The sequence below is a fragment of the Podarcis cretensis genome (genome assembly GCF_951804945.1).
Source record: "Podarcis cretensis genome assembly, chromosome: 11".
Taxonomy (NCBI): domain Eukaryota; kingdom Metazoa; phylum Chordata; class Lepidosauria; order Squamata; family Lacertidae; genus Podarcis; species Podarcis cretensis.
In genome coordinates this window covers 13,295,942-13,323,793 of record NC_137180.1, presented here as the reverse complement: position 1 = coordinate 13,323,793, position 27,852 = coordinate 13,295,942, and the positions used below count along the sequence as shown (strand labels likewise).

Genomic DNA, 27,852 nt, shown 5'->3' with positions numbered 1-27,852 from the left:
GCCATTTAGGTATTAGTAGCAGATGATGCAGCAGCCGGAGCCAGAGCTGTTCTGCCACAGAGAGGAGAGGGAGTAACTGGAGGGACACAAGCATTAACCACGGCCCAGAGACCCGGAGATGAAGAGAGGGAGCTGGCATCTCCGTGACTAAAGCACAAGAAACGCCAGGAGCACCAAAGAACAGCCACCAATTGGACGTAAAGCGGAAGAGGGAAGGAGGAGGGATACAGATTGGGAGAACTAAAAAACAGCCAGCTCCCAGCCTCAGCAGAAAGCCTCTACCTCAGCTACTATGACAGGCAAAAACTGAAGCATATTTATCAGACGTCTTCTTCTCAGGTAAGTCTCCTCATTTTTTATTTTTTAATAAACTCTCTCTAGAATGGTCAGGATGCACATTACAAGACTGGCTACAATTTTCACCCGAATGAAATGTGAGGAATGTTTTGACCCATCTGCCTGCTGGAAAAGGGGTGGAAGTAATACAAGATTATTTTCTTTAAAAAAAAAAAAAAACCAGAGGGGAAACTTAGTGAATGGAAACATTTCGAAATGCAAAAGGGAGGAATGCTAGTAAGGGAGAAGTTCATAGCTCTGCATCTTTCAAAATGTGCAGGTGATACATTTCGGGGTTAGATTCTCGTGGACCATTTCTGTTTCTGAAAAAAGAGAGAGAGAGCCCTGGCAAATGGATCTGAATATTTTCGAAGCCAAAGAGTAAGGCAGTGCAGGTTGGTAAGTTTTAAACAAATAGTCCCTGACATGTTTTGAACAGAGATGGGTTGGTTCTCCTGCTTTGAACAGCTTGATCAATCGTTAGCCCCTAAAGAAATCAAAACAAAGAACTGTTTAAGAAAATTAGTTATTTTATCTAGACTTCCTTCATTATCTTAAAGCAAAATACGTTAAGGAGTGAAGATTCACAAAGTGTTTTCTTTGTACTTTTGCATGCCTATGTAGTTATTTTTAATAGGAATGCACATGCTTATGCAAATATGCATTTATGCTTGTTTCCCATATAACCATATAGTTTGCAAGGTTGAATTTTTGGAATTAAGCTTGCTTTATTTTATTTTATTTTATTTTTGAAGAATAGAATCATAGACTTGTAGGGTTTGAAGGAACCCTATGGGTCATTTAGTCTAACCCCCTGCAATGCAGGCTCCTCTAAATTCAAAGAGATTTACTCCCAAGTTTGTACGGAATTGCAGCCAGAATTTAGTTATGTGTGTGGAGTATGGATTCCTGGTGTTGTACAGGGGCCATGTTATAGCCCTATAAAACATACGAAAAAATGTTCCCACTGGAAGTATTGCAGATCTAGAAAGTGCTTCACCATTATCCAGCTGAATTTAGCACATACTGGCACCTTTTCCTGTAACATTTAACCCCACACAAGTTGTGAATAATTATTAAATAGATTTGCCCAGAAAGCTGTGCTTGTTGTGGTTCAAGAAACTGCAGCTGTAAGGCAAGTAAGGGAGAAATGACAGAATGATGCATGGTTCATAGATTCCATAGATTTGGAGCCTTGGAAGGGACCCAGAGAGTCATCTAGTCCAACCCAACGTGGGGCTCAAACCCATGATCTGGAGATCAAGAGCTGCATGCTCTACAAACTGAGCCACGGATGGTGTAGCGAAAGTGGCCAGAAATACTCCCCACCCCCTTTCATAATACCAGAAACCTACGGTCATTCAATGAAGATAACTTCTGGAAGCTTAATGACCGATAAAAGGAAATATTTATTTCCACATTGCATTGTTAACCTATGAAATTACTTCCCACTGACACGGACAGCTTTAAAAAGGGGTTAGTCAATTTAATAGAAGTTAAGGCGAGTCTAAATGTCTCTAAATGGATACTAGTCTAAATTCCAGCTACAGAATCCTAGCTCTTTCCCTCATATCCTGCTTAGTTGGCTTCCCGTGGGAATCTCCTTGACCATTGGGAAACAGGAATTAGATGGGCTGTTGGGCTGATCTAATGGGAATCCTCTTAGGTTCTTATGCTCATTTAAGAAAGGAAATCTTTCCCAGATTAAAAAAAAAAAAAAATCCAGCCCAACCGAACTGAAACACAATTATCTGTGGACATTTAATCGGCTGGATTTCATCTCCTGACACCGCAGATTTAGTCTGCAGAACTCCTCTAATTCCCATGACAGCCGTTGCTACTTCTTAATTGAAGGTGGAGTCAATATTTAGTTTTCAAATGAAGTCAGAAAAAAGAACAGGGAAAATTGGTTCACTCAACCGCCGGCAGATGAGTTAGAAAAACTTCCTAAATACAAGAGCATTCCAGCATAGACTTGGGGTGGTTGTGACATCTTCTTTCATGGAAACTTTCACAAAAACAACGTAAGTAAGGTGGGTCAGGCCATGGCTCTGTTCTGCTTCCATCATTAAGCAGCCAGCTGTGCTCAGAATATGACATTAGTGGCTTTCCTGTGTTGTGTATATCCAGCATTTGGAGTTGAGATGTATTTAAAAATGGGAGAACTCTCTCTTCTGGTATGTGGAAGGATCTTCTTGCAGGGTGCTAGGCTGGAGAAGCCTGGGAGATCCACCCAACTTTGTGATTCTGTACACGTGAGGATGAAAGATCTTGGCGCATGTTTGGCCTTAGCTCCATTTGAGTTCTTTCTGTGCATCATGTGCTCAGATACATCATATTTTGTTGTTGGCATCTGTCTCAGGAGACAATGGAGGAGTGTGCCTTTGTGGGGGAAGTCAAACCATTGGAGAGTTACAGCGCCTGCTGTGGCTGTAGAGACTGATAAGGTGTTAAAGCAGCGGTTCTCAATCTATGGGTCCCCAGATGTTGTTGGACTACAACTCCCATTATCCCTAGCTAGCAAGGCCAGAGCTCAAGGATGATGGGAGTTGTAGTCCAACAACCTCTGGAGACCCACAGGTTGAGAACCACTGTTAAAGGTTTCAGAACTGCATTTATTGGCAGAAGGTCTTTAGCTCAGGGGTAAAGCACCTGATCTGCATGGGGGACATCCCAGGCTCATTCCCTCGAACCCCCAGTTTAAATTATCAGGTCATAGGTGATGTGAAAGACCTCTGTTGATGTTAGGATACTGTCAGCAGCTCCCGGCTGGTTGCCCAGGAAAGTATAAAGACAAAGAAAAGTTTCTTACAGTCCATTTTTATTTCAAACTTTACAGAGAGAGGCTATAGACCCCAGCCTCTTGGATAATGGCATTGTCCCAAATTAATCTCCAACCCCTGTCTCTCCCACTTCCTCATTCGTCATCACCATCTCCTCTACGGGTGCTCCTACGTGCCCTCTGTCTACAAGCTCTTTGCTCTCCTACTTTTAAGGCTTGCCAGGTTCTGGGAGATGTTGGGTCTAGAATGCTTTCTCGTGACAACATGTCAGCCAGTTGCCGCTCCGGTTCTGCCTCCTCTTCTCCCATTATTTCCCAACTTTTCGTCTCATCTGCCTCTGAGCTGTGACCTCCCTCAAATCTCTGCTGTAAATCTATACAGTGGTACCTTGGGTTAAGTACTTAATTCGTTCTGGAGGTCTGTTCTTAACCTGAAACTGTTCTTAACCTGAAGCACCACTTTAGCTAATGGGGCCTCCCGCTGCTGCCGCACCGCTGTTCTCATCCTGAAGCACAGTTCTTAACCTGAAGCACTGTTTCTGGGTTAGCAGAGTCTGTAACCTGAAGCGTATGTAACCTGAGGTACCACTGTATTGTCTTCCTCTTCCTCCTCCCTGGAAGGGTCAGGAGGGGAAGGCAGTCTCCGCCATGCCTCCTCCTCTGCTCAGTCCCTGACAGTTGGAGACTCTGGAGCCCACTGCATAAATGGGCAAACAATATGACCTGCTCTTAAACAGTTTCCTAGCTTCCTATTGCATCCCCCTCTCCAGCACTGGTGGGTCATAAGGTATAGAACCTGCTTTCCACTGGAAGTCCATTTATTTTATTCTATTCCCTAAAGCATTTTTTTTTCTCCTGGTTCAGGCAGGTGTGTTGCAGAAATATCATTTATGACATTTAATTTCCATTTCTGGAATTCTATTTGTTTTCTTTTAAACCATGCCTCAGAGAACACTGTATTTTTTTTCCCTGTGTGTTGCAAAAGAAAATAAAACCACATATATTTCCAATACAATTCTTTATTGCACGGGTAGTGCTTGGACAACAGTTCAAAATGCAAACCCACCAGGTACTATGGCCATTGAATTCAAGGCAGAATTTCTGGATGGCATGAAAAATATGTGGGGCAGTTTGATAGGCAGTGCAAGATACTGTGGTCTTGTTCCAGTGGTGAAATGAGTCGCAGTCACACTAATAGTGTCTACTTGGATGCCCAAACAATTTCCCTAGCTTCCAAAATACACATTTCAGCTAAAGATGCCCATTATAAAATCTATGGCAGTCAACTGAGTCACCCAGGCAATTTAAAATAATTTGGAAAAACAATTAGATACATTCTAGCACCACAATATAGTTTCCTTTGGTGCAAGGCTGATTGAAATTATCTTATTCTGATGGCGAGAAACAGTGAACGTTTCATCTAAATTGAGCCCTCCAACATATAATAATAAATTTAACCTGGAAACAAGAATGTCATAATTTAAATGAGGATATTGCTTTTCATTTACTTGCTGATACGCATCAGCCAGGAGCCAAGGAATATAAAGAGTTAGTGAAATGTGGAAAAAAGGGAAGCTAGATTCCATCTTCTACATTCCTTAACTGAGATGCTGTCAGCACATTCTGGAAACCCCGGTAATCCAATAGACGTTGCATTAAAGCAGCAGGGAGAGAGATTTTGTGTCAGAATGACTAGTGAATACTACAGTGCTAGCATCCTTCCCCCTTTTTAAGATGGATGTTCCATAAAGCAACAGCATGGGTGAAAGCACATCAATTTCCAGGTTGCATAAGGTTCTTTCCACTAATGCTCAGCGGCTCTGACTGAAAATCAATGCTAGGCAGTAATGAGACTCGCTGAATCGCACGATTGTTTCTTTACTTTCCCCCTTTTGAATTGAACTTAAATCTTGTCACTGGAAAATGATGATAATTTCAGGGATTAAACCTCATAGCGTCAGCCCTGTTCTGAATTCTTCAGGCGACTCCATTGCTATTAACAGGCACTAGCCAGGACATTAACTTTCACAAGTTGTCATAAAAAGGACAAAAGACTCCCAAGATTAATTTTGAACATTAGGGTGACTATATTATAATTGCAGTTTATAAAATAATTTTTTATAAATTGACTTTTATAAATACCTGACTTTTAGAAGACATCTGAAGGCAGCCCTATTTAGGGAAGTTTTTAATGTTTGATGTTTTATCATGTTTTTAATATTTTGTTGGGAGCTGCCCAGAGTGGCTGGGGAGACCCAGTCAGATGGGCGGAGAATAAATAATAAATGATAATGATGATGATGATGATGATGGCCTATTTGAAACCATAAACCAAAATACTCGTGTCCGTGTGTTTATTATCAATTTAGGAACTGCGGGTCATGGGGCCTTGGCACACAATAGATCTTGCCGTTTGGGAAGAGGAGATTCCTGAAGGTGGTCCTAGGGGAACACCTGCTTGAGATCCTGCAAAATTCCTTCTTGTCCTCTCTACTAGTTTGATTGATTGATGAGTATTTATAAACCACTCAGTATTTTGTTGTTGTTTAGTCGTTTAGTCGTGTCCGACTCTTCGTGACCCCATGGACCAGAGCATGCCAGGCACTCCTGTCTTCCACTGCCTCCCGCAGTTTGGTCAAACTCATGCTGGTAGCTTCGAGAACACTGTCCAACCATCTTGTCCTCTGTCATCCCCTTCTTTTTGTGCCCTCCATCTTTCCCAACATCAGGGTCTTTTCCAGGGAGTCTTCTCTTCCCATGAGGTGGCCAAAGTATTGGAGTCTCAGCTTCAGGATCTGTCCTTCCAGTGAGCACTCAGGGCTGATTTCCTTCAGAATGGATAGGTTTGATCTTCTTGCAGTCCATGGGACTCTCAAGAGTCTCCTCCAGCACCATAATTTAAAAGCATCAATTCTTCGGCGATCAGCCTTCTTTATGGTCCAGCTTTCACTTCCATACATCACTACTGGGAAAACCATAGCTTTTACTATACGGACCTTTGTCATGGACAAAGACAAAGACAACTCAGTATTTAGGACAATGATAAAGCAGCATCTAACAAAGTGAAAGTTTTTTGGGAATTAATTTATAACGAACTTAAAAAAATCTTTAAATACACTTTTCCCAAAAAACCTGAAGCCTTCTTGCTGGCTATGCCAGGTAAAGAAATCCAAAAAGAGGACAAAATGCTATTCCTCTATGCCACCACAGCTGCAAGAACTATGTTGGCGCAAAACTGGAAAACGGAAATTATACCTAGCATAAGTGACTGGAAGGTTAAAATGGTAAACTATGCTGAACTTGCTAGATTAACAGACAGAATACGAGATCATGATGAACAGAAATTTCAAAAAAATTGGAGTAAATATTGGAAATATATTGGAAACGAATTGTAGAAAGCACTGGCGGTTTTTGGATTAACACTTACAGAGAAAAACTAATATTTAAGATTAAAAAGAAAATACGTGATCGTGGAATTTATTTGATACTTACCAAAAGGGTGGAAGGGAGTCCAGGGCTTTTAAACAGAGCCCAAATATAGAGAATTTTATGTTGGTGTTTTGTTTTTGTTTGTGTTTTGTATAAACGGGGAGAGAATATAATGTATTATGTAAATTATTTAGAATCAATATGTTTATTAATAAGTGTATTTTGTTTTTTGTTTTTCGATGTGTGTAATTGTATATCTTGAATAAAAATGTATTAAAAAAAAAAAAAGATAAAGCAGCATCTAAAAGAAACCACTAAGGGGGATGGGATTGTCTGGAGATTTGGAGTTGGTTGTCAGCAACATGCAGGTGACATGTAGATCCATAATCTCCCTTTATTCTCAGCCCATAGAGGCTGTGGAAGTTCTCAGCCATTCTCTGATACCATTGATGGGATGGATGGGGGTGAACAAACAGAAACTTAATTGTCCTTGATTATGAAGACAGCTGGTCCAGTGATAGAATATCCACTTGTTCTGGAAAAGATTCCACTCTTCTTGAAATATGAAGTTTACATTTTGGGAGTGTACTGAACTGGCACTGTTCCTAGATGGTCGAGACAAGTGGTGGCTGAGATTACGAGAACTTTTGCTCAGCTTAGGCTGGTGTGGCAAATGGGTCCATTTCTAGAGAGAACGGACTTGGCTACAGTCAACACATGCCTTGGTTACATCTAGACTAGATTCCTGTAGTGTGCTGTAAAGGTAAAGGTAAAGGTACCCCTGCCCGTACGCACCAGTCGTGTCCGACTCTGGGGTTGTGCACCCATCTCACTTAAGAGGCCAGGGGCCAGCGCTGTCCGGAGACACTTCCGGGTCATGTGGCCAGCGTGATGAAGCTGCTCTGGCGAGCCAGCACCAGCGCAGCACACGGAAACACCGTTTACCTTCCCGCTATAAAGCGGTACCTATTTATCTACTTGCACTTAAGGGTGCTTTCGAACTGCTAGGTGGACAGGAGCTGGGACCGAAAGACGGGAGCTCACCCCGCCGCGGGGATTTGAACCGCTGACCATACGATCGGCAAGTCCTAGGCACTGAGGTTTTACCCACAGCGCCACCCGCGCTGACACAAATTCTGCATATATATTAAAGGTGCAAGAGCCCTGAATGCTTTTTGCATCTGACTGTCCTTGTTCAGTCTGGCACTGAAAGTAAAGACTGTAATACTCTGTACCAGTCAAAGCGAGAATTCTAAGGCCGGGTGCCACCACCACAAAGGCCCTGTCTGTCAGGCTTCAGGGAATCGGCTTCCTTCCCCGTAGCAGTAAATAAGAAGAGATCAAATGAAAGGAACGTCTTACCAGTTAGATTCTTCCTTAATCACAGGGAGAGAGAAAAAAGAACACGTCTACTAGAAATGGTGCTGCTCCCAATTAAGGCTCACTTCCCCATTCCATCCCTATTAATGTACATCACTCCTACATTTTGTAATCTGAGCTTGTACCCTCTTTGCTTTCTGTTCTAACACTTTCTGAGCTCTCTGTGTCTTTGGAGAAGGGGGCGAATGCTGTCCAGAGACTGTGAATCTGTTAACTCTCTCTCTCCCAGTGCATCTTCTGCTAGCTGTTCCCCATCCAATATTTCCAAGCTTCCTCCTTCTGCACTATGCCCCCCTGCAAACCATTGTTCCAAATCTATACCGTCCTCCTGCTCCTGGGAAGATTCAGGATCAGCATCAGGATTCGGGTAGGGGTTGGGGGGGTGGCTCCCACCATTCCTCCTTAGTGCACCCCTCCTCAGCACAGTCTCTGACACTGTCTGACATAATCACCTGTTTCTTTTCTGTTGGTGGATGAAATATACTCAGAGTTGAGAGTGGATTTCATGCTCTTTATTCAGCTCGTAGTGGTGAGGAGGAATGGAAGTTCCCCCAGAATGTCTGCTTTATATACATTATTTATACAATGGGCCCCACGCGATTGGCTAATTCCGGGATTCTCCTGTAGGCCAATCAGGTTGCGGATTAACTTCCACCTGGAGCTGGATTGGGTGGCTCCTGTGGACCAATCAGACTGCTGCATTCTGGATCCTATTGTTCTAGGACCAATCAGACTGCTGCATTCTGAATCCTGTTGTTCTAGGACCAATCAGACTGCTGCATTTTGGATCCTATTCAATTCAGTACATAACAGTGGAGGTATCTAGAGAATTGTCTCTGAGGAGAATCTTAATATCTTGGTTGATCATGGTGTGACAAATTGGTATGATAGACCAACTTAGTCTTGTATTGAAGTGTGTGAGGAGACCAAAAGAAAATTAATATAAACCATGTAATATTTGCAGATGCCCCGCCCACATTTAATGGATGCATCTGAAACTCTGAACATAGTTCAAGAGGAACTCCATAGACTTGGCCAGTTCCCAAAATGCACTGCATAACAACTGGTGCTGAATTTGTAGTATTTTGGTTTTGATGTGTTCACCACAGTATTAAAATGATTGACAAGTGCAGCAAGCATTTTTCTCTGGAAGTGGCTTCCTTGCAACGGAATTTTCAGCTTGTTTTGGGAAGAGAAAAGGGCATCTCATTTGTAACTAGACTATATTTTATGGCAAATGCAACATCTAAATTATACTGAAATTTACTCGATATTTTTTACATTGGCTCCCAGTACGTTTCCGAGCACAATTCAAAGTGTTGGTGCTGACCTTTAAAGCCCTAAACGGCCTCGGTCCAGTATATCTGAAGGAGCGTCTCCTCTCCCATCGTTCTGGGACTGAGGTCCAGCTCCGAGGGCCTTCTGGCGGTTCCCTCACTGCGAGAGGCCAAGTTACAGGGAACCAGGCAGAGGGCCTTCTCGGTAGTTGCGCCCGCCCTGTGGAACGCCCTCCCATCAGATGTCAAAGCGATAAACATCTACCTGACATTCAGAAGACATCTGAAGGCAGCCCTGTTCAGGGAAGTTTTTAATATGTGACATTTTAGTGTATCTTTCATCTTTGTTGGAAGCCGCCCAGAGTGGGCGGGGTACAAATAAATTATTATTATTATTATTATTATTATTATTATTATTATTATTAAGCATCAAATGCATTTCCCCTGTATGCCCACACAGAATTCATATGGTTTTTAGAAGATGGTTTGGCTGGATGTTGTCAGCTACTGGTATGAATACTTCATCCTCTGTGATTAAACTTAGCTCAGCTGGAAATATGGAACACCAGAACTGATTGTTCTCTTGCTACTTAGGCCTTCAAAATAGCAGTATTAATGACTGCTCATTGAAAACATGCCAGCTGCTTTGCTTAATCAGAAATGAAGCCCTGTGATCAATGAATGATGGACTGGTGGGGCTATTCCTCTCTGCCATTTGTGTGTGAAGACACAATGTAGAGTTGTTTGGCCTCTGAGAATGCTGCTGTCAGTACTTACTGGCACAATTGTGATATATTTCACAGCATCTAATAAGTGGCCCTAAACAGATAATCAGATTCTTTGTATCAGGATAGCCTTATATCTCAGCGCCCCTGCCCAACAGATGCCTGTCCAGATCCTCTTCAGAAGCCCCCAATGGCCAAAGTAGATGTGAAATTAATGGTGTGAATGCATTCAACATTGATGTGCCTTTAAGGTATGTGTGAGATTCTTTAAAACTGACCAGTTGGGCAAGGGTATAACCTTGCCTCTCCCTGGCCTAGACCCTGCCCAGTGGTGGACTCCAGAAAGTTCTCCTGACCATGGTCCCCTCCTCATTCATGCCACCTTTGAAGGTGACCCGGAAACTGCAATTAATCCAGAATGTGGCAGCTAGACTGGTGACTGGGAGCGGCTGCCGGGACCACGTAACACTGGTTCTGAGAGATCTGCATTGGCTCCCAGTACGTTTCCAAGCACAATTCAAAGTGTTGGTGCTGACCTTTAAAGCCCTAAACGGCCTCAGTCCTGTATACCTGAAGGAGCGTCTCCACTCCCATCATTCAGCCCGGACACTGAGATCCAGCGCCGAGGGCCTTCTGGCAGTTCCCTCATTGTGAGAAGTAAGGGTACAGGGAACCAGGCAGAGGGCCTTCTCGGTAGTGGCGCCTGCCCTGTGGAACGCCCTCCCAGCAGATGTCAAGGCAATAAACAACTACCATATTTTACTTTTAAAAGACAACTGAAGGCAGCCCTCTTTAGGGAAGTTTTTAATGTTTGATGCTGTATTGTTTTTAATATTCAGTTGGAAGCCGCCCAGAGTGGCTGGGGAAACCCAGGCAGATGGGCGGGGTATAAATAATAAATTATTATTACTACTATTATTATTATGGAGTCTGAAAGCACAGAAGTATCCCCAAACCCAGAGGGGTGTTTTATGTCCAGACACCCAACTCAGGAGCTGGCAGATCTTAGAGCCCTCTGCCAATAATCACATGAGGTTCCTGGATATGATAAATGTTGTAGGGTGACCCTTAACCTTGGTCATCCCCTACCAACCATTAATCTGCATATGCCGAAAAGTTCTGGCATTTGTAATCAACAAAGCTGTGGCCCAATTTCATCCCAATATTGCTACTCTGTGACTTATTCTAGGATTGTCTGTGCTTCATTGCACCTGGGTGTGCATAACAAAAACCACAGAACTATATTTATGTGCTTAACATCACATCTAGCTTGACCCTGTGGCAGCAGATCCCACAAGGTCTCTAAGTGCTTAGTTGCACTGTCAAACCATCCCCTTATACTTCAATGTTCCTTGTAATCTTAAATCTCTATCCCTCCTGTTTAAATGTCCTTGACCTATTCTTTGAGGACACTACGAGCACTTCAGAAGCAGAACAGACAGTCAGAACAGGCAACCACTGAGTGCCAGAACATGTAGTAAGCTAAAATAATCTGATTTAAGCCCCACTGCAAGGGAGAAGAAAATAAATGCAGGAATTGGTTATGAACTGGTATGGGAGGACTATTAAAAAAATTAGCAGCCCTAGCAAGGTGGCACTACTGTATAATTTTACTTTAAAATGCTTTCTCTTATGAAACCTTGACTTTTTATGAAAATATGTTTATGTCCTGATCTCATAACCAGCCACGAGTGATCATCATAGCATCTGAAGATTGAGGTTGAATCCTGACAAGACAGAAGGATGGTTTTTGGGGGACTGGGGGCAGACAGGTGTGGAGGACTCCCTGGTCCAGAATGGGATAACTGTGCCCCTGAAGGACCAGGTGCGCAGCCTGGGAGTCATTTTGGACTCACAGCTTTTCATGGAAGTGCAGGTCAATTCTGTGTCCAGGGCAGCTGTTTATCAGCTCCATCTGGTACACAGGCTGAGACCCTACCTGCTCATATAACACCTGTCCTGAAAGACCTACATTGGCTCCCAGTATGTTTCTGAGCACAAGTCAAAGTGTTGGTGCTGACCTTTAAATCCCAAAATGGCCTTGGCCCAGTATACCTGAAGGAGCATCTCCACCCCCATCGTTCAGCCTGGACACTGAGGTCCAGCTCTGAGGGCCTTCTGGCGGTTCACTCCCTCCGAAAAGTGAGGTTACAGGGAACCAGGCAGAGGGCCTTCTCTGCAGTGGCGCCTGCCCTGCGGGTTGCCCTTCCATCAGATGTCAGGGAAACAACTTTTAGAAGACATCTGAAGGCAACCCTGTATCTGGAATTTTTAATGTCTAATGTTTACAATTTTTTATGTGCTGTAAGCCACCCAGAGTGGCTGGGGTATTCCAGGCAGATGGGCGGGGTATAAATATATTATTATTATTATTATTATTATTATTATTATTATTATTATCATCATCACCATCATCATTATCATCATTATTATACAGTGGTCCAAAGCCATGTTTTTAATTAACATACCACTTTGGGCACAATTGCATGCATCTGTCTTGCACTCTGGTGTCTCAAGGTTTCTGAATGAGGCCTCATGGGTTTGGTTCTTTATTCTAAAATGATACATGAAACACTAACATCTCCTAACGTGCAGCATTTCTGCAGGGACTCTTAAGTGCATTTCCAGACAATTCTAATTTTGAACAGAAGCCTAATGGTGCCCACCCCTAAATGCAGGAAGCTGCTGTTTAGACACACCTTTAGGAAAGCAAACTATTAACGATGACCTTCTTCTTTATGGCACTTGAGGGTAGTCTGTAATGAGTTTCCATCAACTTATTGAGATTACTTAGCAAGGCTCCTAAAATTCAAAAGCAAAGACTGGCCTGATTATCGTGCCACTACAATAATGGCACCACTGATGCACTAAGAAGAGGGAATGTGTGTTCTCTTAAGCAACAGTGTGCAAAGTCCATTAGGAGCTGTCCATTGTTGTTGTTTAGTTGTTTAGTCGTGTCTGACTCTTCGTGACCCCATGGACCAGAGCACGCCAGGCAGTCTTCCGCTGCCTCCCACAGTTTGGTCAAACTCATGCTGGTAGCTTCAAGAACACTGTCCAACCATCTCGTCCTCTGTCATCCCCTTCTCCTTGTGCCCTCCATCTTTCCCAACATCAGGGCCTTTTCCAGGGAGTCTTCTCTTCTCATGAGGTGGCCAAAGTATTGGAATCTCAGCTTCAGGATCTGTCCTTCCAGTGAGCACTCAGGGTTGATTTCCTTAAGAATGGATAGGTTTGATCTTCTTGCAGTCCATGGGACTCTCAAGAGTCTCCTCCAGCACCATAATTCAAAAGTATCAATTCTTCGGTGATCAGCCTTCTTTATGGTCCAGCTTTCACTTCCATACATCGGAGCTGTCCATAGAAATATCAAATAAACTTACTATTTAGCACCACTTCAACGATTGCCAAAGCAAAAGAATCCTGTTGTTTTAAGAACCCTTATCTGAGTATGTGATGCAACAGATGTTTCTATTCTCTGTGCTACATGGCATGAGATCATCACTTCTGCCGTATTACAATCACTCGTATTCTCTAGTGTCAATTGTCCATCAGTTCAGGGTACTTAGAAAATTTGGAGAAGATTGGTAAACGCTGATGTTCATTAAATTGCTTACGAAATCATCTCCTCTACCAACAGACAACTAGCAAAAAAAAGCCTCTCTGAAGAAACTAGTTTTAGGATCTTATCGAGGATGCCGCAGTGTTGGACAGAAAGGGAGTACCAATTTTTGTTTGCTCAGGGAAAAAACCTCAAATGGAGACTTTTCATTACATCAGTCAGCTTGTGCTTTACAGCTAAATTCGGTGTGACTTGGCTTGGTCTGCAGTCCTGTACTTAAAATGCTTCACAAAATTCTTTGTGAATTATTAATCGTCCCGATTGAAATTCTGCATGAACACTCAGAGCCCATCTTCCAGATGAAAAGACCCGCAAGGCAGAATATCTCACACTTACAGAATATACACACTTAGAAAAAACTATGCTTTGCTTATTATTTACCAACCCCCATCCTCTATATTTTATCCTTGGGGTGGGCAACTATTTGAAGTCCACCCAAAGGTGACTGTCCCCTCGATACATGTCCTTTATTCTTGGTTTCTGAAAACCTAGGACAGTGTGCAAATTCTCTCGAGTGGGGATGGGGAACTTCGGATCTGGAGACTGAAGGCAGCCTGGCTCCAGTCCACATGTCCCCAGGTCACAGCCCTTGATGGCTGTACTTCCTGTCATCCCAGTGTTTTTGCCTGGCTGGAATATGTCCTTGATAATGGATCTTATTTTCCCAGATAGACAAATGTGTGCCTGTGGGGGGCGGGCGTAGAAACCTCTGTGTTAAGTTGTGGGAGAACCTATCGGACGACACAGCGATTCTTCAAACAGCTCTTGTTTATTCACAGGCCAGAACAGAACTGAACTGAAGCGTTCAGCCAGCCTGCTTATATAGAGCTCCACTAGAACACAACAGTAACCATTTTCTGTAACTATCCAATCACTGAACATCACTTTCAATCCCTTATTTGCATATGTGGACCTGAGTGAAAACTATCTACAGTATCCCCCTGCTGGCCCAGGGTGAGAACTTCAGTACATAACACTCTGCCTTTTGTATGGCTAGAATGTAGCCTACTGTAGAGTAGGGGAGCAGGTGGCACTTTGTTCTAAACCACTGAACCTCTTGGGCTTGCAACGGGTGAGCTCCTGTTGCTCTGTCCCAGCTCCTGCCAACCTAGCAGTTCGAAAGCACACCAGTGCAAGTAGATAAATAGGTACCGCTGTGGGGTAGGGATAATACTTATCTAGGGATGTGGGTGGCGCTGTGGTCTAAACCACTGAGCCTCTTGGGCTTGCCGATTAGCAGGTTGGTGGTTCAAATCCCTGCAACGGGGTGAGCTCCTGTTGCTCTGTCCCAGCTCCTGCCAACCTAGCAGTTCAGAAGTACCCCAGTGCAAATAGATAAATAATTCCCGCTGTGGCAGGAAGGTAAACGGCATTTCTGTGCGCTCTGGTTTCCATCACGGTGTCCCGTTGTGCCAGGAGCGGTTTAGTCCTGCTGGCCACATGACCTGAAAAGCTGTCTGTGGACAAACCCCGGTTCCCTCGCCTGAAAGCGAGATGAGCATTGCAACCCCATAATCACCTTTGACCGGACTTAATTATCCAGGGGTCCTTTACCTTTTTTACTACTATATAAAGGTAAGGATTGCATCCATTCCTTGGGCAACCTTTGCCTCTGGCCCTGCACAACTCCCTTCCCCCCGCATCTCCCTGCAAAGGAATGTGGGTCTTGGACTGGGAAAGCTTCTCAACCCCTGCTCTACAGAGAGCATTTGGGTTATGAATAGGGCTTTTTAGGGAGTCCAAAATAAAAGACATAACTTTTTAGTCCTGGTTCCCTGGTCCTTGCATTTATTCCAGCACTATTTTTACAGTCAATCAGCCTTTTTCTTCTTCCTAATAAGTGTAATCAGAAGATTCCAGCGCAGTGTATAAAAGTGTGAAAAACAGGCCAGACACCACATAAATAAACAATGGGTGATAGCCATACTCAGATCCATGGAAAAGTATCGACTTCAGTAATGGTCTTGCTCTGAGTATGACTGAATTGGATATTGCCTTGTTATCTCTACTAGCCATAAAGGAAGGGAAAAACTGATCCTACAGAGTATCCCAAGTGTTTTCGTAGGTTGATCATGCTCCCAAAATCTAATGCTCTGCAGTTACTTCTTGAATGAAAAAATAGCATAAGTCAGTGAGAGGAATGCAATGATTTCTTTTAAATCAGCCTGCTCAGGGCCTGTAATTAAACATTTCGTTAGAGAGATTCTTTAATCATTACTTATGCTCACTTACGATAATTTTATATTATAGCGATATTTTTTTTTAAAAAAGAGAAACCTAGTTAATAAATTAGGACTTTCCCTATCAGAGTCAGTTAATGTGAAAAGAGTTCCTAAGTAGCAGAGGCTATATATACACTGTGAGTCTTAATCCACATTACACGTCAAGTCAAGAGTATATATTAGGTTAAACTAAAAGTGACTCTTTCATGGAACAAATGCAAAACCTTATGAATGCACACGCTTACCAGCAACTAGGAGATTCATTTAGACACATGCATTGCTGTCAACATTTCCCTTTTTTAAAGGGAAATTCCCATATTCTGAATAGGATTCCTCGCAAGAAAAGGGAAAAGTTGACAGCTATGGACATGGCATATAACAATATAGCCCAAAGGAATTATCTTTCTGCTTTTTCACAAGGAAATTGGTATTTAACCTGAAATAAAAAAACCCCAAAATATTTCTTCATGCAACATCCAGTTAATTTATGGAGTTGATGCTCAGACTGAAATTCCCAGGTGTCAGAAAAGGTTATTTATGTATGCAACTCCAATACTTTGGCCACCTCATGAGAAGAGAAGACTCCCTGGAAAAGACCCTGATGTTGGGAAAGATTGAGGGCACAAGGAGAAGGGGACGACAGAGGACAAGATGGTTGGACAGTGTTCTCGAAGCCACAAACATGAGTCTGACCAAACTGCGGGAGGCAGTGGAAGACAGAAGTGTCTGGCGTGCTCTGGTCCAGGGGGTCACGAAGAGTCGGACAGGACTAAACGACTAAACAACAACAACAACAACAAAATGTATGCAACAACTGTGGCCCATGTTTTGTTAGCCCAAAAATGAAAAATGAGCGAGGTCCCAACCAAAGAAGAATGGCAAATTAAGTTGACAGAATATGCGCAGCTTGCAGACTTAACATAGAGAATAAGAAAACAAGAAGAACATAACGTTTAGAGAAGATTGGAAAACGTTTATTAAATATATGGGAAATAATTGTGTACAGCTGAAAATGCTGGCAGCATTAAGGTAAATTCAACCATGTAAATAAGTTCTGATGGAAGTAATAATGGAATACTGAATGGTATAGTTTTTGTAAAATATGCAGAGATTTATGATATGTAAAATGAGCCAGGGAAAGAGAAGAAGGGAAGTCATTGATATTTTAAGGATATAAAAATTTAAAAATTTAAATAGTAAAACAGAACATTTAATAAAAAAAAATATACACACAAATTTCTAGAGTTGCTGCAGTACGTCCTGATGCTGATAACTAGTTGATAAATTTCATAAAGGATCAGACAGAGTTGAAGACAGTTAAGCCTAATTAGCCATAAGAGCAAAAAATAGAAATGGCACTATCATAATGTTAATACTAGATCCTTGGGCACAGGGAATGGCTGTTTCAATTCTGCTGATCCTGGGCATATTGCTGACCAGTGGCCACCAACAAGAAGCAGCAGATCTTCAATCCAGTCATACTGAGGCAAAGAGGAAGTCAGTGCAGCAAGCTTACCCCACCCAGGTTTGAACTCCTTTGTAAAATGCTCTGCCAATTTCAATTCAACACATCTTCTGTTAACCACTCTTAAGGAAGCTTCTTGGTGCAGTAGTACAGTGGTACCTCGGGTTACATACGCTTCAGGTTACAGACTCCGCTAACCCAGAAATAGTGCTTCAGGTTAAGAACTTTGCTTCAGGATAAGAACAGAAATCGTGCTCTGGCGGTGCGGTGGCAGCAGGAGGCCCCATTAGCTAAAGTGGTGCTTCAGGTTAAGAACAGTTTCAGGTTAAGAACGGACCTCCGGAACGAATTAAGTACTTAACCCGAGGTACCACTGTAAGTGATAGGGGCAAAAAGCTGAACAAGGTGGACCTTCAGTCTGATGGCACCAAGGGATTTTATGTTCTTCTTACGGCTTTCACCCAATTAAAGAAATCTTAGTTGTTTAATCACGTTCAACGAAAGATTAGGAAGAACATTCTGAAGATACAAGCTGATTGACAGTGGAACAGATTGTCTCATGTGGTAGTGAAGTTCGCTGGAGGTTTTTTTACAGCGACCACCTGTCAAGGATGGATGTTGTAGTTGAGTGTTTCCTGTGTCAGCAGGGGGTTGAACATGGGTGGTGCTGTGGTCTAAACCATGGAGCCTCTTGGGCTTGCTGATCAAGAGGTCGGCGGTTTGAATCCGCACAACGGGTGAGCTCCTATTGCTCTGGCCCAGCTCTTGCCAACCTAGCAGTTTGAAAGCACACCAGCGCAAGTAGATAAATAGATACCACTGTGGCAGGAAGGTAAATGGCATTTCCGTGCACTCTGGTTTCCGTCACGGTGTCCCGTTGTCCTAGAAGCTACTGTTAGGACCATCATAAGATGTCAGCCAGCTTCCAACCACAAATACCAGCAGCCTTCAAGCAAGCAAACTTACCTTATTATTGCTCCCTAGCATCCCACTGCCAGAGGATTGCCTCCTTCTGTTCACCAGTTTGCCTCCTTCAAGTGGAAGAAACCTGGGCAGTGCTGAATGTCACACCCATTGCCAGGTGTGTCCTGCTGGAAACAGAAAAGGGCTTTCCCCTTGGCCTGCCTTTATATCCACTCAGTTGCCAAGTGCTTTTGTGACATCACAAGAAACCAGAAGCAGTTTAGTTATGCTGCCCACATGACCTGGAAAGCTGTCTGTGGACAAACGCTCGGCCTGAAAGTGAGATGAGTGCCACCCCACACCTCATAGTCACCTTTGACTGGACTTTACCTTTACCTTTACCTTTACCTTTACCTTTACCTTTACCTTTACCTTGAACTAAAGGATCTTTGAGTTCCCTTCCAACTGTGTGACTGTGAGTTTGAAAATATCAATTGTATCTGCATCTAAAGGTAAAGGTAAAGGGACCCCTGACCATTAGGTCCAGTCGTTACTGACTCTGGGGTTGAAGCACTCATCTCGCTTTATTGGCCGAGGGAGCCGGTGTACAGCTTCCGGGTCATGTGGCCAGCATGACTAAGCCGCTTCTGGCGAACCAGAGCAGCGCACAGAAACGCCATTTACCTCCCCGCCGGTACCTATTTATCTACTTGCTCTTTGACGTGCTTTCAAACTGCTAGGTTGGCAGGAGCAGGGACCGAGCAATGGGAGCTCACCCCGTCGTGGGGATTCGAACCAGCGACCTTCTGATCGACAAGTCCTAGGCTCTGTGGTTTAACCCACAGCGCCACCCGCGTCCCTTGTATCTGCATCTATTTGGATGCAAAAAAAGAGTATACTATGAGTGCAATTCAACTTCGCTATTACAAATGTTTCATCTCCACAAGTATTGTAGCTTGCCAGATAGATGTGTCCTCTGCTTTCCAGACAAACTGTTCTGGGGAGTTATACTGACTTCCAAAGTAGACATATCTGGAATACTGCAGTTGGAAGCAGTGTCCGGTTGGAAATCATGGGTGGGCAGCGGTGTTGCGTGGGTTGTCAGCACCCGGGGCAAGGCAAGTAATTTGCGCCCCCTAACCCGGGGCAAGGCAAGTAATTTGCGCCCCTAACCCCTAACCTGCCGCCGCTGCCAGCTTCTTCTTGCTGCTGCCTGGGCTGGGGTATTTACGGTAAGATAGCCACGGCGGCGGCGGCGGGTCCGTGTCAGGTGATCTGAGGCGAGTTGCCGCTGGCGCTGCCACCCGAACGACGCCACTTGCCCGGAGGAAGAGGAGGGCAGAGAGGCGAGGAAAATGCAACATGGCCCAGCAGCTGCAGCAGCAGTGACGGCGGCGGGGCTGTGAGGAGGGGCTCCCTGATGCGCGGGGACTGCGGTGAGCGCTGAGAGCCGCTGCCTGCCGCTGCCTTCAGCCCGGACGCGCGCACAGCTCGTCGGTTCTGCGAGACATGGGGCTCTGCTACAGCCTGCACCCGAGGCTCTTCGGCGACTCTGGAGGCGGCGAGCGCCCCCCCAGATGTTGCGCCCGGTGCGGCCGGCCCCCCCCTGCACCCCCCACGCTACGCCACTGCGGGTGGGGGAGGGAGTCTGGGAAAATTTGGATGTATGGCAACCCATGTTGGCAGTATCGTTTTTGGTGTTTTTCCTCAACAACTTTGCCAGAAAAAGCTCAACAACCTTTTTCTCCAGACTTTCATTGTGTGAAAAATGGCAACCATACTCCAGAGCCAATCTTGGGGGAGCATCAGGGGGAACCACATTGTGACCCTCTTTCTTTGTGCAAGGCTTCCGCTGACAGACTTCACTAGGTGAACCCCATCCTCTGTTTTTAGATGATGCATGTACAGTATGTACTGTAGTTCAGCAGTAGCACTATAAACGGGGTGTTAGAGAGAAGGTACAATGTCTCTCCAAAAATGGCACATGCTGCCTGTGGTTTGTAGAAATAGTTAAAATTTTAAAAATAAAAATGCCCCTCCCATATAATTTTTTTTTAGTTAAATGCATTTTTAATGAATTCATGTAATCAATTAATTGACAAATCTTGCAGCCTCACTTTCCTTATTTATTTATTTTCCCCAGGCAAAAATATCAGTGATTAAGATGGGTACCAGAATCAATTTTCTGTTCCAGCACTTGCCAATTAAAATAAATGGTCAACGATTAAATAAATGGCAGCATGTTGCTCTTAAGTTTATTCGGAATAATAAAAAGCCAAGGACCACGGCAAAACTCTTACATGAGAGTAAACCGGGGGTGAGGGAGGGATTTCAAATTCCAAATGGAATGGCTTCCTCAGAGAGGTTCGGCTGGTGCCTTTATTATATATTTTCAGGGGTCAGGTGAAAACGTTCCTCTTCAACCAGGCCTTTGGCTGTTTAATATTCCACAGCCTTTTGAATGTATCTGTGGGAAGGGGGGTTATTGTTTTGTTTTGTTTTTGTTCTATTTATTTGTGTTTTTACCTTACATTTTCATCATGTCGGCTGCCCTGAGATCTTTGGACGAAGGGTGGTATATAAATTTAATTACATTACATTTAATTAATTTATTAATGGCAATAATAAGTTTCCTGTTGACTTGGAGGACATCATTGCATAATTGCACGCCCCCCCCCCCTTTTTAGGGCAAGGGCAGATCGACCAGCAAAAATGCTCAACACAGAGAACCATAGCTGTTAATGTTTCCCTTTTTTAAAGGGAAATCCCCTTATCCCAAATAGGATTCCTCGCAAAAAAAGGGAAAAGTTGACAGCTATGCAGAGAATCACCACAACACCGTCATCCCCTTGGCTCTGTGCTATTCGTACCCTGCTCTGGCAAGCTCTGAAGATGCATTGTCCCATCTGCCTTGTCCTTTTAGCTGTAATCACGATTGCGACATTATTCGTCGTCACGGCTCTTCTTTACTGCTCTGCCTAAGCCATAGCCCTAGTTAGCAGCTGTCTCATAGATTTAATCAGTGTTATCCTCTGGGGGGGGGGGGGAATTCCTTCTAACTGCCTCCGCTCTTGTTTCTTCCTGTAGGCTGGATTGTGACACGAACTAGACGCCTACTTTCTCTTTGCCTTCTAGAGCCTTTTCTTATCCTTTCTCTTAGCATTTTCTCAGCCCACTTGTCTTTAACATTATACTCTGGGGAGTTCACACTTCGATTGGATATGAGAAACTGTAATGCCATCCCTGTTTCTCCATATTGTGCTGAGATATAGTCCCATTCTAACGGCTCAACGAGGCAGAATCTTGGCATTTACGATACATTTTGAATCAGGCCCAGAACACTTCCAGCTTTTCTGCATTAGGCTAGAGACAGAGGGAAATATTTTAATTTGGAAATTGGGGTGAAAGAGTTTTTCTCCTTTCGTTACTTAGTTCCTCCATGGCTTCTCTCTGATTTTACTTTCTAAAATTAATTACAGTGGTACCTCGGGTTAAGTACTTAATTCGTTCCGGAAGTCTGCTCTTCACCTGAGGTACCACTTTAGCTAATGGGACCACTGCCGCCACCACACAATTTCTGCTCTCATCCTGAATCAAAGTTCTTAACCTGAGGTACTATTTCTGGGTTAGCGGAGTCTGTAACCTGAAGCATATGTAACCCAGGGTACCACTGTACAGTGGTACCTGGGGTTACATACGCTTCAGGTTACATACGCTTCAGGTTACAGACTCTGCTAACCCAGAAATAGTGCTTCAGGTTAAGAACTTTGCTTCAGGATGAGAACAAATCGTGCGGCGGCGCAGCGCAGCAGCAGGAGGAGGCCCCATTAGCTAAAGTGGTCTTCAGGTTAAGTACGGACCTCCGGAACGAATTATGTACTTAACCCGAGGTACTACTGTACAGGATTGGAGCATGTGCAACGTGCAAGCACTTCCTGCTCCTTCATTTTATTCGCATGTTCTCTGCCCCACTCTTTCCGTCCTCGTCTGCAAGTGTGTGTGGACAAAATGCTGCACGCACACAAAAGGCACACAAAATGCATGCCCATATATAATAATAATAATAATAATAATAATAATAATAATAATAATAAAATTAATAATTTATACCCCGCCCTCCCTGGCCAAAGTTGGGCTCAGGGTGGCTAACACCAGTAAAATTACAATAAAAACATAAGGGGCGGGGGGAGAAGAGAAAGAAAAAAAAACCCAATTTAAAATGCAGGTTAAAATACAATTTAAAATGTAGCCTCATTTTAATAGTAGCCCATAGATCAAAACCATAAGGGGAGGGAAACATCAGGGTCAGACTGAGTCCAACCCAAAGGCCAGGTGGAACAGCTCTGTCTTGCAGGCCCTGTGGAAAGATGTCAAGTCCCGCAGGGCCCTAGTCTCTTGTGACAGAGCGTTCCACCAGTACGGGGCCAGTACTGAAAAGGCCCTGGCCCTAGTTGAGACCAATCTAACCACCTTGCGACTTGGGATCTCCAAAGTGTTGTCATTTGTGGACCTTAAGGTCCTCCGCGGGGCATACCAGGAGAGGCGGTCCCATAGGGACGTGAGTCCTAGGCTGTATCACATTTTGCGTGGTGATGATTTACTGAGGCATACTTGTGTTCTTGTGCATTGGCTTAACACTACAAAATAATAGAATAGAATAGAATAGACTTTATTTGCGTAGCCGACAGGCCATAGCATCAAAGGACAAACACTGACAAAAATACATTACGAATATAGTTACCATAAAATCTTATGACCTATTAAAACCCTAGGTAGAAGCTGGATTATCATTCATCCACGACCCTCTGTCCCATGGGTGGTGGCCTTTTCTCTGATAGATTGTTCCAGTTCGGTTAAGTAAACAGACCAGCCAAATTGAAAGATTATAAATATAAATATAACCTCGGAGGGATGGTCAGGAGAGGGAGAAAGATAATAATAACCAGATGCAGATAAATTAATAATCTCAGTACTTAAAACTTGGCAGAGGTAATAAATAATAATCATAAAACGTAATTATTATAATAATAAGATCCTAGGCGAGGAATCCGGGTAACGACACTGATGTCATTCAGATAGCAGCTCTCAGTCTCATTGCTCTCTCGATAAATTTGGCAACCTTCTCTGTTGTTGAGCTGTTCTGGTCGGCCAGGAGTGAGAACAATTTGGCTTCACAAGAGCGGCCCGGGATGGCAGATAGGAGCGGCGTGATGGTCTCGTCCCTGAGATCTTTATATAGGGAGCAAGACAAGAGAACGTGTGACACAGTCTCTACGTAGCCAGCTCCACAGGGGCTACAAAATAATATTGATACAACTGTAAATACAACCCTATCAAATGTGCTTTTTGGTTGTGGATGCACAGAGGCTTTTTTGCAGTGCTTTTTTGAGGGGGTGGGGGCAGAAGATTAGCAGGAGAAGGCACCCAATCCACTTCAGCACTTTAAAACCCATATTTACAGGCCTAGGAATGGACACGAATGAATCCCATCTGCAAAAACCCTGTGGAAATGCAGCAGGGCTCTCTGCTCCCCTTGTCTCCATGATCCCTTCCCCAAAACTGGCTTGGGGGTGTGTGTCGGGAGAACCTGTCCCCCCAGAATACTCTACAGGGGTACGATAGGGGCAATCATTTCAATGGGAAGCATGGCATTGAATTCTCCCTTACACATAGAAAAGTGGTCTAGTGTTGACTGTCATCTTAGCAGGAGCTGGCTGGCTTCTCTTGGAGAACTTTCTACAGTGGTACCTCAGGTTACAGACGCTTCAGGTTACAGACTCCGCTAACTCAGAAATGGTACCTCGGGTTAAGAACTTTGCTTCATGATGAGAACAGAAATCGTGCTCCGGCGGCGCGGCAGCAGCGGGAGGCCCCATTAGCTAAAGTGGTGCTTCAGGTTAAGAACAGTTTCAGGTTAAGAATGGACCTCCGGAATGAATTAAGGACTTAACCTGAGGTACCACTGTATATGTAATTAGAAGGCTCACCCTTATTTATGAGCCACCCCTGCATTTCAGCAAACCCAAAGATGTGTGGTTGGTGTAAACAGATAGAAGTTGGTGGCGTGGCGTTGCTCAACACTAAGTGCTGCTGCTTATTACCAACACGGGGAAGCAATGGGGAGCTTAGTGCCATGTCTCTTCTTACTCCACACCTGATGTCACAAATGATGCCAGACATGAGGCAGGTGGGTGTGGTTTGGGGGAAACTGCTTGGCAGGCCAAATTTGGGGCAGGGTTTCTCCATTTCCATTTGAAAAGGTAGAGCGAGTGTTATCCTCCAGTGTCTGCTGCTCTCTGTGGCAATTTACCAATAGCGAACACTTCCTCTTTGCATGAGTCTCAAAATCATAGAAAGACAGTGAGTTATATAAATTTACGGATCTGCTTTGTACTGAAAGATGGGCGTCTAAAATTGAGAAGGAAGAGCCTCATCTTTCACACTGTGTGATAACATAGCTCATGTTTCCCATTTCTAGCGTCCTGGATTTATTTTGAACTATCTCCCCCCACAAATTGTTAATAGATGATTCCTATTTCTTCCCACATGCAGGTTTCTTTTCCTCGTTGAGCAGCGCAAAGCTTGAAAAACCATGCCTGAACAAAGCAATGATTACAGGGTGGTGGTGTTTGGAGCAGGAGGAGTTGGCAAGAGTTCCTTGGTCCTGAGATTTGTTAAAGGCACCTTCAGAGACAGTTACATCCCTACAATTGAAGACACCTACAGGCAGGTGATCAGCTGCGATAAGAGCATATGCACGTTGCAGATCACTGACACAACGGGGAGTCATCAGTTTCCTGCCATGCAGCGTTTGTCTATTTCCAAAGGACATGCTTTCATTTTGGTCTACTCCGTCACCAGCCGGCAGTCCTTGGAGGAACTCAAGCCTATCTACGAACAGATCTGCCAAATCAAAGGGGATATAGACAGCATCCCAATCATGCTGGTGGGGAACAAGAACGACGAGGACCACAACCGAGAGGTACAGACCAACGATGGAGAAGCCCTGGCCAAAAAGTGGAAGTGTGCCTTCATGGAGACCTCTGCCAAGATGAACCACAACGTGAAGGAGTTGTTCCAGGAGCTGCTGAACTTGGAGAAACGCAGGACTGTGAGCTTACAGATTGACGGCAAAAAAAGCAAGCAACAGAAAAGGAAAGAGAAGCTGAAAGGCAAATGTGTCATTATGTGAAAATAGCACTATCTCGGAGCTGCCATCTAGACTCCTTCTTCTGACTGTACCATGTTTCAGACCTGTACACAATGGAAAACAAACAAACATGTGAGACTGTTTTATTAATAGCTGTTTTCAAAATATACCAGAAGTAAACAGTTGTGTGAGGTGAAAGCACCACCAACCTCTCAACCCTTTTATAAATTAGACATTTGACAGCAGCGGCAGCAAAGCAGTTACCAGAAGAAGAGCGATATCTCTTTTCGAGAGAATAGAAAATGAAATATCCACAACTAAGTACTCCCGCCGGTATCGTTGCCACTATGTAAAGATGAGGAGTTGTTAGTTTAAAATTTTATGCTAATGCTATATGTAGAATTAATGAAAGATGTATTTATCTACAAAAATATATATTTGGAAGTAGAACTCAATTTAGGGTTAAGTTAACATAGCTTTCCTGGATTGCAAGTTTATTCTCCTACACTGAATTGTGCTCTATTCTTCACATCATTTATGATACTGATGAACACTGAACTAAGATGTCCCCCCCCCCACCTTTGTAATTTTCCTAATGCCCCTGATGAAATATCAAGGCCTTTGAGAATAGATCTAACATTATCGATTAGCTGTTCTGGGTAGCATGAGAATTATCTGGTATGAGGATGCAAAGGGAGAGGAAATGTTTTTGACCCAGGGGTGAAATCTGTAACACTCAACTTGCCAGATATTTCTTTATTTTTATCTTATAATACTGAAGTAGACTCATTACATTCGACTCTCCAAAGGATTCATAGTTGATATGGGTATCAGTTGAATTAGTCGCATGCACCTGTAAACAGCCCCCCCCCAAAAAAAAAATATTTTAGCAAATTGGCTAGGAGAAATCAGGTATTTCCTGTGAGGACAGAAAAAAATTGATCTCAGCACTCAGCCCTGCTCCTTTAAGCTGGAGGGCTGGGGACAGTCCCTGAGGGGTGGGGATATATGATAAGACACAGGTTTCCAAATCCAGCCTTCCCACATGTCAGTTGTGGCATCAGGGAGTAGCACAGAATTACCTGCATCTCATATGCTGACAGGTGTGGGTTCAGGAAGGGCAACTGATGGACTTAGTATGGTTGCGAATCTTGAAGGGACAGGGCAAAACCTCTGTGCCAAATGACATTTTCATTACAGTACAGTGGTACCTCGGGTTACAATCATTTCGGGTTACAGACTCCGCTAACCTGGAAGTAGTACCTCAGGTTAAGAACTTTACCTCAGAATGAGAACAGAAATTGCGTGCTGGCGGCAGCAGGAGGCCCCATTAGCTAAAGTGGTACCTCAGCTTAAGAACGGTTTCAGGTTAAGAACAGACCTCCGGAACGAATTAAGTTCGTAACCAGAGGTACCACCGTACATGAGTCAAAGCAAGATGTTGCTGCTGTTGTTTTTAAACTAAAAGCTGCATCGTGAAGAGATTGAGCTACTTTGAAGCAGAACATATTAACATTTTGGCAAGTGTGTGTATCAAAAGCTGGAAAATGCAATTAAGTGTCTATAAAAATAGCACGCACGTTACATTTCAAATGTCACCCAAAAGCTACTTAAAGGCATCCTTCGCATTGGAATACGCATTGCTCACAAATACTTTAATGCTGTGAACCCTTTAATCCTTGCACCCCCTTGCCTGAATACAAAGAGAATTGCAGACAAGCAGATGCCTGCAATATGAGTGCACAGTTTATGCCCGTTTACCTTCCATGGTCCAAGGAGAAATAGGTAGGAGAGACTTAACAAGGCCTGATGCACCAAGGGTGAATACAGAATCCCTTTATGGACATTTGACCCTTATGGAACAAATGTGCATTTAGAGGGTGTGGCATTACATCAGCAGGCCCCACCTGACTGCCACACATCCATTTGAACTAGAGCTGTGCCCCAAAATTTAGAAATTTCTTTTCGATCGTTTGTTGGGTGGCAATGGAATCAATTTCAAACCAAACAAGACCCCAACCCTGTGCCACTCACAGAAGTGCAGTTTCTCTCTGCAGTTTCCCAGAATGCCTTGGGAACAAGGCCATGTCACAACCTGTCGCTCCCAGGGCATTCTGGGAAATGTGGCCCGAGGGAAACTGCCTAAGGCTTTCTCCACAATATCTTGCCGGCAAGGTAAGGGACAGCTATCTCTCAAAAGGTCTGGAGGAAATCCTCTTTTTTCCCACTTTCCCCCTGGACAGTGGCAGAAAATTAGCCCCTGTTTTAATGGCGGGAATATTTTCAGGAATCTGGGAGAAATGTCAGCTCAGTCTTAATCTGAACATCTGTCGAGAGTATACACATGTAGGTGTGCAGCCTCTTTGCTGATGTTCACATAAACACAAAGTACATTGTGTACAGTATTTGCTCCAGATTAAATGTCTTCAGGAGATTAATTTTAGGTTCTGAAGAGTTATGCAAATGGTTTTGACACCCATTCAGTGGGATCTGAAGCATTTGCTTTCAGTTTTCAGTCTATTGAAATGGCTTCCTTCACATGTAGAATAGATGGGTTGAAT

At 43.8% G+C, this 27,852-nt stretch overlaps 1 protein-coding gene across 1 annotated transcript; it reads left to right on the top strand.

Annotated features, from left to right (window-relative positions):
• On the top strand, positions 1-27,296 carry DIRAS2 (DIRAS family GTPase 2). Its single transcript, XM_079995870.1, has 2 exons — positions 1-339; positions 24,694-27,296. Exon 2 carries the CDS (start codon positions 24,734-24,736, stop codon positions 25,331-25,333), a length of 600 nt encoding a protein of 199 aa, XP_079851996.1. The 5' UTR covers positions 1-339; positions 24,694-24,733; the 3' UTR covers positions 25,334-27,296.
• The last annotated feature ends 556 nt before the right edge of the window (positions 27,297-27,852 follow it).

Bases quoted from the DNA above. Each gene is read 5' to 3' on its own strand.
- DIRAS2 (XM_079995870.1), top strand. From the start codon at position 24,734: ATGCCTGAACAAAGCAATGATTACAGGGTGGTGGTGTTTGGAGCAGGA.